Raw genomic sequence first — 11,263 nt, forward strand, 5'->3', positions numbered from 1 at the left:
TGTATATAGTTTTCAAGTAAACCTCAGTGGGCACCTTTCTAAGGCAACACGGTTTATTCATAGACATGAAAAATGGCAATTATGACAGGGTAGGTAGGAACTTAAACATCAGCCACTACCTTTGAAAACACTTAACACTTTGCAGATTTCCAGCAGTGTCCATATGAGTTACACATCAAACATATGTGTGCATTTGTGTGTGTGTTTTCTGCATCTGCATCCTTTGAAGCTGTAATGGAGATGTTTGTGTGACCCAGTGATGGTGCCACTGGGTGGCAATGTGGCAGTCCCTCCCATACTGTTAAACCAGAACAGGAAGAGCAGACCCCCTATTAGCGGGGCCAAAATCAGAGGGAAATCCAAGGCCGGCAGGAAATAAGAGATGTAAGAAGAGGAAAAGCAAAAGGAAACAGGGGTGCTAAGGTTCCAAACTAAAACGATCACCCCTCCGTTTGACATCGATCCATTATAATTTATGATAACAGTCTTTCATGTCAGACTAAATAAACTAGGCCAGACAGGTGTCGCTGTCTGTGAGCTGTAACTTTACAGTTGACAGGGGGGTTGTGTGAGGGAGCGAGAATGATTTTCAGGGCTCTCTGAGAGCTCGTAGGACAATCCGAGTGAAGCAGGTCGCTGCGGCAGAGCGCTCTCTCTCTCCACCTCTCTAATTACACAAACCGAGCCAGCTCTGCCCTTACCCACAATCTGTGAAGGCATGAAATAAATACATGCTGTCCAACAATAAACAAGTGCCTTTTCAAATGACAGTACCTCCTCATGCACAACCAGACTGCAGTCGTTCCAAACTTTCAGAATGCTTTTGCTTTTAACTGCATATAGAAGCTTGTAGGTTCTTGTTCTATAGAGGAGAGCGCAGTGAGCTGCAGCTACAATAACACTGACTATATAGAACTTTGCATCAGAAGCTATATCGGTTTGAAGCTTACAGGCAGAGTGCAAATTATACAGTGTCAGCCAGAGGGTGAACTCTTTCTTCACATGGAGGCAGTCACATCAAGTACGTGCTTCTGGTGGTCTTACAATGATTCTTGTATTTTACGTGTTAGGCAAAATGTCTGTCATCTGTACAGCAGATGTAAATTTGAATGAATTACATCCAGTCCACTAGTTCATGGGACATAAAACACAATAAACTCTTTAATCAAATGTCACAAAGTATTCTGGAGCAACACTACCAGAAAATATTGTAATCCGACAGGTCACATCTTCCCTTTAACCTCCACATGCTTAAAGGAAAGGTTATGAACAATTAATATCTCACTTGCGTAGATAGCTCATGAACAACCTCAGTTTGGAGAAAAAAAGTTTAATACTGGCAGGATTGACCAAAGTAGATTTCTGCCATCATAAATCCATAATTTCAGCAATGTCATAGTTGTTCTCACATGCGCTGTTTTACAAACCATTCCATTTCTCGGTTTGCTTTCAATTATTTACATAGAATTGTATTATTTTCCGGCAGCTGCATGTAGTTCTAGCTCTTCTGACAGGAACATCACAATATTTAGACCAGAATAACTGTGCAGTGAAAACTGATGGTAGTGTAAACATTTATAAATTTTAAAAGGAGACTCCTGCATCTTTATGCTGCATATTTAGATAGTGATAAAAAAAAATTGGGGAAAAAAAAGATCTGGATTCTGTGATTTTGGCATCGGGATTAAATAAAGGTTCAAAAACAGGGATATCAAAGAGTTCCTGTTTGTTGCACAAGAGTCTGTTTACAGAATCATAACTTTACTGTGGCTGTTTAAAGTACTTTTCCCATTCACTTTAATCTAAACATGTTTATTTTGTAATTGTAGTTTATAGCACCACTTTGAGTTCCTGTATTCAAATTGCTCCACTTTCGACCTCCCCCTCCCTAAAGACCCAGTCTCATCTGTTTGGGGAAATAAAAAATGAAAAAAGTAGAATCATTGGCAGCTGATCATTCTTGGCTTAAGATGTGCAGAAAAATCTTTATGGAGGTTTTATGTAAATGATTTCTGTAGGGATGTTGTTCAGGGAAGGAAGATAAAATATGTTGCATTTAGCTGAAAAGGAGAGCCCTTTCTGGAAGAAATTAAACCTGTTATAGACTTAAGGTGTGTTACTTCTGCAGGTGTTTTAAATGCACTAAAAATACCACAAATTAACCTTTACATAGTGAGCACCCTGTGAGTAACAACAATGCTAATCTTCTTAGAATAAAATGATCTGCTGCAATAAGGGTGGGTGTTCACACAGCGTATTTCCTTTTTTAAACTCTGTAGTTTATGGTAAAATAGCAACAAAATTTTACTGTAAAAAATAAGACAATTTATAACACATTACTAAATTTGCCAACTAAATGTCACAGTTAATTTGAGGATAAAGTGATTGATGGTAAAACAACAGTTCTGTAAATCTAGTTCATCTTTCAGGTGCAAACAGTGTTTTTGTATGTCATATTATGGTATTTTATTTCAAAGTTTAAACTTATAAAAAATAATTTAAAAAAATCACTTGCAACTGTGTGTGCCAGAATTTCACTTCAAAAATACCACAGGACATTAGGGTTAAAAGATTTTTACTGGTAGAAGTAGTTTGTTTAACTGTTATGTTTCTCTGAAGAACAGATACGGCAGTACTGAAGCTAGAAATTTAGATTTAAAAATAAAAATAAAAAACTTTCAGTGAAATCCTTTGTGAATAACTAACTTCTGATTTCTTTTCATGGAGAACGAGAAAATGATTTATTCTTGCAGTGAAAAGAGGCGCCCTCTACTGGCCAGGAGAAGTAACTCATGCAGGGGAAGAGATTGTCTCAGACTTCCCTTTTTTAAAGTTTAGTTGATTGTCTGAGGAAATGATGCTCTTTAATGTGTTGTATTTTTGACTTAATACCTGAACTCAAAGCTGAGTTATGAACTAGACACAGAATGTCAGGCCTGTACTTCAATTTAACATTTTCAACTTCCAAAACTTTACTTATTCTTCACAATGTATCAGATGGGAATGTTACACATTTTAACTCTATATTTGTCCAATTTAATTATAACTTGGAATGGAATATAAAGAGTAAGTGCTGCTGGTAATCAATAAAATGGGGGGGATATGTGATCAATACAACTTTTCATAAGATGAGTAGCACACTGTAGTGAGGAAATTGAACTTGATGCCTGTTGTAATGTGCGGCGTGCCCTTTTTAATTTTGCAACATGCTGCAGCCTCACACTTGCAAAGATTGCACATGTATCAGCTGGCAGCAGACCTCAGTTCCTCTATTTAAAATGTCATCTGTGGTATTCAGGCTGCCGTTCCCACGCATGCTCAGGGCTGCTTCCATCTTCCTTTGGTCTGGGTGGTTACATATTTCCTAATGCACGCTTCATGTTGGCCACACAAGTGTCTCCTCGTCATGATGAGAGGGTTACCATGCTGCCCCCACACCAACATGGTCTGCTGTGATTTACCGTGTCAATAATTTGAGCATCGCAAGTTGCTTCTCCGAGATTAAAAATGAAAATATGGATGCGTAAAGCAGACACTGAGCTGGTTAATTTGGTGACCTTTCGGTGCAAACCTATGAAGTATAACTCTGCCCCCTTGTGGAGGACAGGAGTAGGACATGCATTCGTTAAAGTGTTGAAAAAAAAAAGTTTCCAGATTAAACTCATATATACATATATAGGTTTATTAAATATAAAACTCTTATTTGCAGTACAGTAATAATACAAAAATTTTAGAAAGATTTATTAACAGAATTACAGTTTGAATTAAAAATAGGTGTATAAATTAAAAAGCATTCTACTGAAAGAGCTGGAAATGATGCGCAGAACGTAAACGTAAGCCAAGAGATAAACGGTAAAAGATCAAAGAGAAATATTTGTACAATAAAAAATAAAGAAAATGTACTGAAAAAAAAAATTTAATTCACTGTGAATTATTTTTCTTTTAATATATTAAACAGCACCGAATCAATAAAAGCAGAAGTGCAGCATGAGGCAGCGTTTTTCTCAAACGTCTCTTAATCGAAGCCAAAACCAGAAATTAGATGCATCCATTACTAGAGTTTTAATCAAAATGTTTAACAGAAAGAATAAATGAAAGTTTGATTCAGATATTAAAGTCTATTATTTTAAAATAAAACAAACACGTATAAATAGCTAAATAAATACTCTTACTACGCAGTGCATAGTTTACTAGTGAATGTAGTGTGGACTTCGACTGTAGTTGCAGTCTATGGGATGATGCAAACGAACGCCAGAGGGCTTGGAATTCACTGTCTAGTGTCAAGAATTAGGGGGGGAAAGCCATCAAATTCTTCAGCTGACTGAAATACTGTAATGAAGGCCTTGAGGTCATAAACACTGCTTTTAAAAAGTCAAAGTTAATTGTGTCTTTGTTTTAACAATCTTGCTCTTTATATATATATATATATATATATATATATATATATATATATATATATATATATATATATATATATATATATATATATATATATATATATGATCATTTGTCCCAGAGGTGGTACATCTGTATATGTCTGACTTAATAGTTTCAGGTTTTAAGAAAAGAAAAAAGTACAATTAAAATAAACTGATTAAATGTCTTTCGCTTAAATTTGGTACTTGGGTCTCGTGTCCAACTCTCCTCTAACAAAACTGGATGAACAAGCCACCAGAAGTAAAGCAGTTCCTACCTCATAATTCATGCAATCCAGATCAACAAAAACCAAACAACTGGAGCCTCAAAACTGCTATAAAGATACCAATACTTTTCAGACACTGACTTACTGTAAATACTGAGCACTACAGCTTTTATACGAGCAGTACAGTTTCACTGGATTGCATATTATTGTCAAGTTCTGATGTTGTAGCATCCTGCAGACATTACAGGGACAGAGTCCAACGGAACTGCTCACAACTACTCTGACATGCAACAAATGTAAAAACTTTTCAAAACATAAGGCCATTAATTAAATAAATCAAGGGAAATTTGTGCCTGACCCATGTAGATAACCAAATTCAATGATTCTTTATGCTAACGGTACATTATTTAGCCGTTGATGCTACATAGAACAGTTTTGAGGCCTCTATGCAGGTCTCTTTAGTTTAAAAATTAAAAAGTATTTGCATAGGGGAAAGGAAGTACTGAAATGTCAAGTAATACCACTCTTAGGTCTTTGGTTTGGTGCTGACAATGGCACAGGAACAAGTATTACCTGCAGACTGATGTGAGACGAGAGCAACAAGTTCACCGAGATTATTAAATGAAGATCACAAACTGGTAGTTACGCACCATGCCTTAAAGGAAAAATGTGTCTGTGTGTGTGTGTTGGGGGGGGGTGGGTTCAAATGCTGCTTTTGTAGTGGATGGAGGAAGGGCTCTGACACACAAACATCCACTCTGAGGCTCTTTCATTTACCCGCTGTGCGTGACAAAACCATGACTTCCCACCCCCTCAACAGTGCGATAATTTCACTTCCACCTCACTTCTGTTGCCATGTGATGTTGACTTTAGTGTCCCTTAAAGGAGGAATAGGTCACCATGTTCCATGAAGGCTGTGAATAGGAAAGGTTTGCTGCACCCATTTGTGCTTATTTTGCACTTTTGAGCATCAGTTCAGGTCTTTTACTAAAAGAACCTTCGTGCTCTCAGTCCTTCGTCTCATGTGACCATTCTTCACTCAGATGCTGACTTAGTGAGGGATAGTTACCACAATAAATACATACATTTCTCTACCAAACCCTGCCGAGTCAATAAATACCCCCTCCATGGGCACATTTGGTGCATCTCTGTGTCTTTAAAAAGCATAAACGAGTTTGAGTTTAAGGCTGCCACGGTTTCCTGTCCTTGCCTTTCTGATCGGGAATGTGTTTGTAGCGACATTTGTCTCCAAAATGGCAGCCTGTGGTTCTCCAAAAGTAACACTCATCTCCGTTCACTGGGCCACGTCTCCGAGGACTGAGCAGAGGAAAAAAAATATGAAGTGCAGAGAAAGAGAATATGCACAAGTTAGCGACTGCACAACTAGAGAACAGAAAAACAAACATTTTCTGTGGCTTGCACATGCTACAATTTCCTACGAATTGTTGTACATAACACACACACACCATAACCAGATAAAAAATAAAGACTACCAGGGACTAAGAGTTTCAAAAGTGCTTCTTACCCAGCAGCTGCCCCTGCGTGCTGTGTGACAGGGAGAAAAGTTTTAAGTGGAATAGGAAGGACCCTCTGAGTGCGACGGTCAGGATAGCGCACAACTAAACGCGTGTTCTCAATACAATGACCCTGCAAGAGCACAAACGCATGTAGCTCTAACCATGTTTAAAGACAAGCATAGGGCTGAGAGAAAGAGAGAGAGAGAAAATGATTGCTTACATTTAGTTTCTCCATGGCACGGGCCGCCATGTTTGCATTCTTAAAGTTGACAAAGGCACAGAATCGCTCGTGCAGCACACGGATGCTCTCTATCTCACCGTACCTACAGGTCAAAGCAGGACAGAGTCAAGACAGGGTGAATATTAAAGTCCCATGTGTCTGTGTCAGAGTTTAAATACACTGGTTTTAACTCATAAATGATGTTAGCATCAAGCATTCCAACAAGGTGAGCTCATACATTTTAAAAAGGTCCCACAAGTGTTTCTCAGTTATCTCAGTTGTTACATTTCCCACCCAAAGAGACGGACAGGGGCTTCTGAAAAAAGAAAACGAAAACAGAAATATGAGTACACAATCACAATCCAGCACATGATATAAAAAAAAGAAGCAACTTGTGGCGTAAATCCATTCCACACACCCTCCTGACCCCTAGGTTTGATCCAACAAACACACAGTCACCTACCCTGGTTGCACAACTGATGGATCTTGGCCCCCGGCTGCAAAAACAAAAAGCACGTCATCACAAAACCAGATAGAAACGCAGCTGAATGACATCAGCTTTTGGATCTTTCTACACATCACTAGAAACTCGTATTTACAAACGGACATACGTCAGACGACAGACGGCTTTAGGAGCATGTTTACGTGGCATCTCACCTTTTGCTGCATCAGAACAAGATGCCAGAGCAGCCTGCACGGTTGGAAATCTCTCCAGCAAAAGAACACTTTGCATTTCTTCAAAACCAAGCTCCTGAGGAAAGAAAAACAGAAACATACAAAAGACGAAACGCGTCAAAATGATCAGCTGCATGACAAAATGAAGGTCTGGTAAATTCCAGCTACAGCAGCCATTGCTACAGACGAAACCAGCTGTGGTCGTGTTTCCAGGTGAGTTTACCATGAGCTGGAGAACTTTACAGTCAAAGAGGTAATTGGCAGCCTCCTCACAGTCTGTGTCCAGTTTCAACACCTGCTCCATGGCCTTCTCTGCTTCACTGTACCGCTAGAAACACATACGCATGAAAATTTAGCAACAGCTAAATGAAAGACAGATTAAAGCTTTCGGGAGATATTTGTTTTATTTAATGTTCAGGATAGCAGTAGTCTGTGCCCACCTTCATGCCCATAAGAGCACTGCCTTTGCGGAAGTGTCCTTTGGGCCATTCTGGAGCCAATTGAATGGAGTATTCAGCATCTGCCAGGGCTTTAGGGTACTGCTCCAAGCAGTAGTAGCAATAAGAACGATTTCCAAAGAACCTGCAAGGTTGTGATTTTTAAAAAAAAATGAAATAAATGCAAAAAAAAGATTAATTTCTAAGTGGATCAAACATGTGTATTGTTTGATAAGAAACTAGCCCTGATCACAGAAGACATACCTGTAATCATTTGGGTCACATTTGATGGCTTCTGTAAACAAAACGACTGCTTGTGCATACTGCCCTTCTTTCACCAACTTTATCCCTTTTTCTGCAGGACATAAAGAAATGCAAATAACTTTCTGCGGAGCTACCAGCCCAAAAGGATTTACTGGCAGCTTCGCTAACAGAATGTGGAATCGACATCTTTGTTATGTTTAAAAGAAAAAAATCAATTTAAAGGCTGGTTATGTAGCTCAGTCTGCAGAAATGACTCCTTACCTGTAAGTGATGCACTTTTCTTGGTCATGGAGTCGGTACCGTTGGTCTGTTAATAAATGACTATTTTTATTATTTTATACACGTGGCAATGTACACATGTGGTAATAACAGAAGCTTTCGTGGTTTCATACATCAGTCTTTAGAGCTGCCAGTTGAACACACTATAGCCACGAGACAAAAAAAAATAAGAGAACTTTTTGTTGTTCTTCCACCATATACATCCACGTACCTCTCTCCGGGCCTCATTCTCCTTGTTTTCTTTGGACTTACGACTTGATCCTTTGGGTTTGATATGGCTAGCAGCATTAGCAAAGAAGGCACTGCTCACATCCCACTCAGGCTCCTGTGGACCACAAAAAGCCAAACACTGCTGTCAGATCATTTGCCATGCAGGCTTTAATGGAGAAAATTACCACACAAGCTAATTCCGGGTCTAATAATAGCAACGGAGGATGTGTAAAACACCAGCACAGCCTCAGTACCTCTTCAGTGGATCTGGCTTTTGTCTTCTGGTGGCCTTTGATTTCCTCAGGAGCCATGACTGGTAAGGCAACATACTTGTGCGAAGCCGCTGATTGTGCATCATTATTTTTCTCCTGTTTTTCTGCTCTTTGTTTCTCCTCTTCAGCAACGACGTCCGCCTCTGACTCGCTCTCATCCAGTTCAGACTCTGCACCACCATCTTCCTCTTCATCGTCCTATGGGATCACATAAATATTTAACTCCTCACAGTGAAGAAAAATATGTTTAGTCCTTCAAATTAAACTCCTTTGAAATGATGCATATTGCCCACCAACTTTTAAGCCAGAGATGTGACCTAAAGATCACCTTCTTTTGAGAGGGTACAGGGTTGTAGATGTTTTGGTCAAACCTTGTACGTGACAATATGCACACACTCGTGCACTGCAAGACATGATAGTGCTCGGAGAATGCCTCTCTGCTTCTACCAGGCCAAATTTCGCTCAATGCAGATAAAATTCACCAAATTATAGCAATTTTTGTGTTTGTTGTGTTTATAAATATAGTACAATGTGTAGCAGTCAAAGTATGTTTTGGGCATAATACTCAGCCACTAGCACACCAAATCTTAGCTCAATATCTGTAAAACTTCCTGAGTTATAGGCATTTTTCCTTGGGTCAGCTGGCTGTGGTGGCCATCTTGAATTGGGTTGACTCCAAACGTTAATCAGTCGTTGATGTACACCCAATGATTACTTGAGTTTTAATAAAATGCATTTGGTTATTTATGAGATATTTTGCTAACAGATAAACAGATGACTTAGTTAATAGCAAAGTTTTAAAACGGATCTTGATTGATCGGTTAGCGCTCAGAAAAGGTGTTGGGAATGACTCTCAGCTACTAACACAACACATTTCAGCTCAGTAGCTGTTAAACTGACTGGATTATAGCCATTTCTGTGTATGCTAAAGTGGATTAGCTGGGGCAGCCATCTTGAATGAGGTCAACTCCAACAATTTATTAGGCGTAGATGTCAGTCCAACAAACGCTTTCTGAGAATTTCACTAAAACCCATCCACTGGTTCATGAGATACTTTAGGGTTAACGCCACAGACAAACGAACAAAAACATCACCGCCTCTCGTCTTCAGGGGACAAAGAAAGTTGTCCTTACCTGTTCAACACTGTCACTCTGCTTAATTTGTTCTTGCTTCTTACGATTTCGGCGGCGCTGAAGCAGATGCAGTAAAATGCAGATCGTTAGAAATCATATGCAGCAAAACAGATCGAAAATAAAACGCCCCTCTGTCAGGGAGGGGAGGGGGGGGTGAACGCTCACCTTCCTCTTGGCTCTCCGTCGCTCTGCTTTTTGTCGGGCCGTCTCCTCCTCACCATTTATTGCATCCTAAGCGAACACATGATCAAAAGAAGAAAAAAAAAAGGTTCAATAGTGCATTGGTAACAACACTGCTGCCATCCCAGTTGTGTCAAGATGACACCAGTTATTTACCTGTGACAAAGTGGCATCGTGACTTGGGTCAGAGTCTGCAGCACCACAGTTCATCTGCTCCTCCTGCTGCTGGACAGCAGGACCTTTTAGGAAATAAAACAGACCATCAGGTGTTTAAAACATTTAAAAGGGTAAAAGAAAAGGACATAGCTGTTAGCTATAAATGGCAAACAATTGTTCTGTTTCTACTTTGGGACATCTTTGGACTAAAAACACCTCCATATTAAAGTGTTGTTGTTTTTTTTTTTCAGTTCAGAGCAAAGGAATGTGTCTCCAACTATGCTAAAAAGCACAATGCTAGGTCCCCATTACACATGTGATATTATAGAATTAGAAAATATATTTTTTTAATAATTATCAATGACCAATTAACATGTTTCCCATGACTTTGCTCATCCGTCATATTCATGTCCAGTCACTTTTGCCCTTTCAGAAAAAAAAAAACAAACCTTGGGTGGAGACAAGATTATTGTAATTCTTTTCATATAGAAAAGCACCAGGAAATGCTCAGACAAGACCACAAAAAGTCAACAGCAAAAAGTCAACAGCACAGTGACAGATTCTGGTCCTTTCATTTTGAAATGTTTACCCATAAAAGTACGGCACACAGCTGCTCGGAGCTCTCCTGCTTCTCAGAAACTTGGCTATAAAGGACACAGAAAACAGCCTCTGCCTTTCAACAATCATGGGATATGAGTGCTTGGGCTGTTAAGACGTAGATCAGGTCAAATCAAAACACTGCAGTTAATTTTCGAAAGATTTAGAGAAAAAAAAAAAGGCAAAAAAGAAACAAAAACCACATGGCTGTAAAGGAATGGCATCAGATCTCCATTTGTTTAGCAGAGACTTCCAAAGTGTGACACATTCATACTTGGTTTGTGACTCACAGAGAAGTAATGGCGCAGCTTTGTCTTTTAAATGCATCCATAAATGCATCATAAATCAAAAAAAGAAAATAGACAACGTGACGCCTCTGGGCTTCCTCATTCTCATATGTGCATTCTGTAGGGTGCATAGGCTCTGGTCACCATTTCAAAGAAGAATAAAGAAATCACCCCAAAGTCTGTTGACCAAACCATCTTTGTACTTTCCAGTACATGACACTTTATGGCTTTACAAGCATGACCATTCCATTCTCTTCCGCTTATCCGGGGTCGGGTCGCGGGGGCAGCAGCCTAAGCAGGGAGACCCAGACTTCCCTCTCCCCAGCCACTTGGGCCAGCTCCTCCGGGGGAATCCCAAGGCGTTCCCAGGCCAGCCGAGAAACATAGTCCCTCC

At 39.5% G+C, this 11,263-nt stretch overlaps 1 protein-coding gene across 2 annotated transcripts in view; it reads right to left on the reverse strand.

Moving 5' to 3' along the window:
• Positions 1-3,661: 3,661 nt before the first annotated feature.
• zgc:123010 (uncharacterized protein LOC641500 homolog) overlaps positions 3,662-11,263 on the reverse strand; it is an 11,538-nt gene continuing 3,936 nt past the window's right edge. The window contains exons 2-16 of one of the 2 annotated variants that reach the window (XM_017412746.3): positions 9,986-10,068; positions 9,815-9,880; positions 9,650-9,706; positions 8,499-8,714; positions 8,246-8,359; positions 8,017-8,062; positions 7,756-7,846; positions 7,495-7,636; positions 7,278-7,382; positions 7,037-7,130; positions 6,843-6,876; positions 6,618-6,695; positions 6,380-6,482; positions 6,168-6,187; positions 3,662-5,959 (exon numbers count right to left, since the gene is read on the reverse strand). In XM_017412746.3, the coding sequence (XP_017268235.1) occupies positions 5,824-5,959; positions 6,168-6,187; positions 6,380-6,482; positions 6,618-6,695; positions 6,843-6,876; positions 7,037-7,130; positions 7,278-7,382; positions 7,495-7,636; positions 7,756-7,846; positions 8,017-8,062; positions 8,246-8,359; positions 8,499-8,714; positions 9,650-9,706; positions 9,815-9,880; positions 9,986-10,068 (1,385 nt within the window). In that variant the 3' untranslated portion in view covers positions 3,662-5,823. Of the gene's footprint in view, positions 5,960-6,167; positions 6,290-6,379; positions 6,483-6,617; positions 6,696-6,842; positions 6,877-7,036; positions 7,131-7,277; positions 7,383-7,494; positions 7,637-7,755; positions 7,847-8,016; positions 8,063-8,245; positions 8,360-8,498; positions 8,715-9,649; positions 9,707-9,814; positions 9,881-9,985; positions 10,069-11,263 lie in introns of both variants that reach the window. The other variant, XM_017412745.3, reaches the window with a different exon arrangement.

This window comes from Kryptolebias marmoratus, linkage group LG22, assembly GCF_001649575.2.
Source record: "Kryptolebias marmoratus isolate JLee-2015 linkage group LG22, ASM164957v2, whole genome shotgun sequence".
Lineage (NCBI taxonomy): Eukaryota > Metazoa > Chordata > Actinopteri > Cyprinodontiformes > Rivulidae > Kryptolebias > Kryptolebias marmoratus.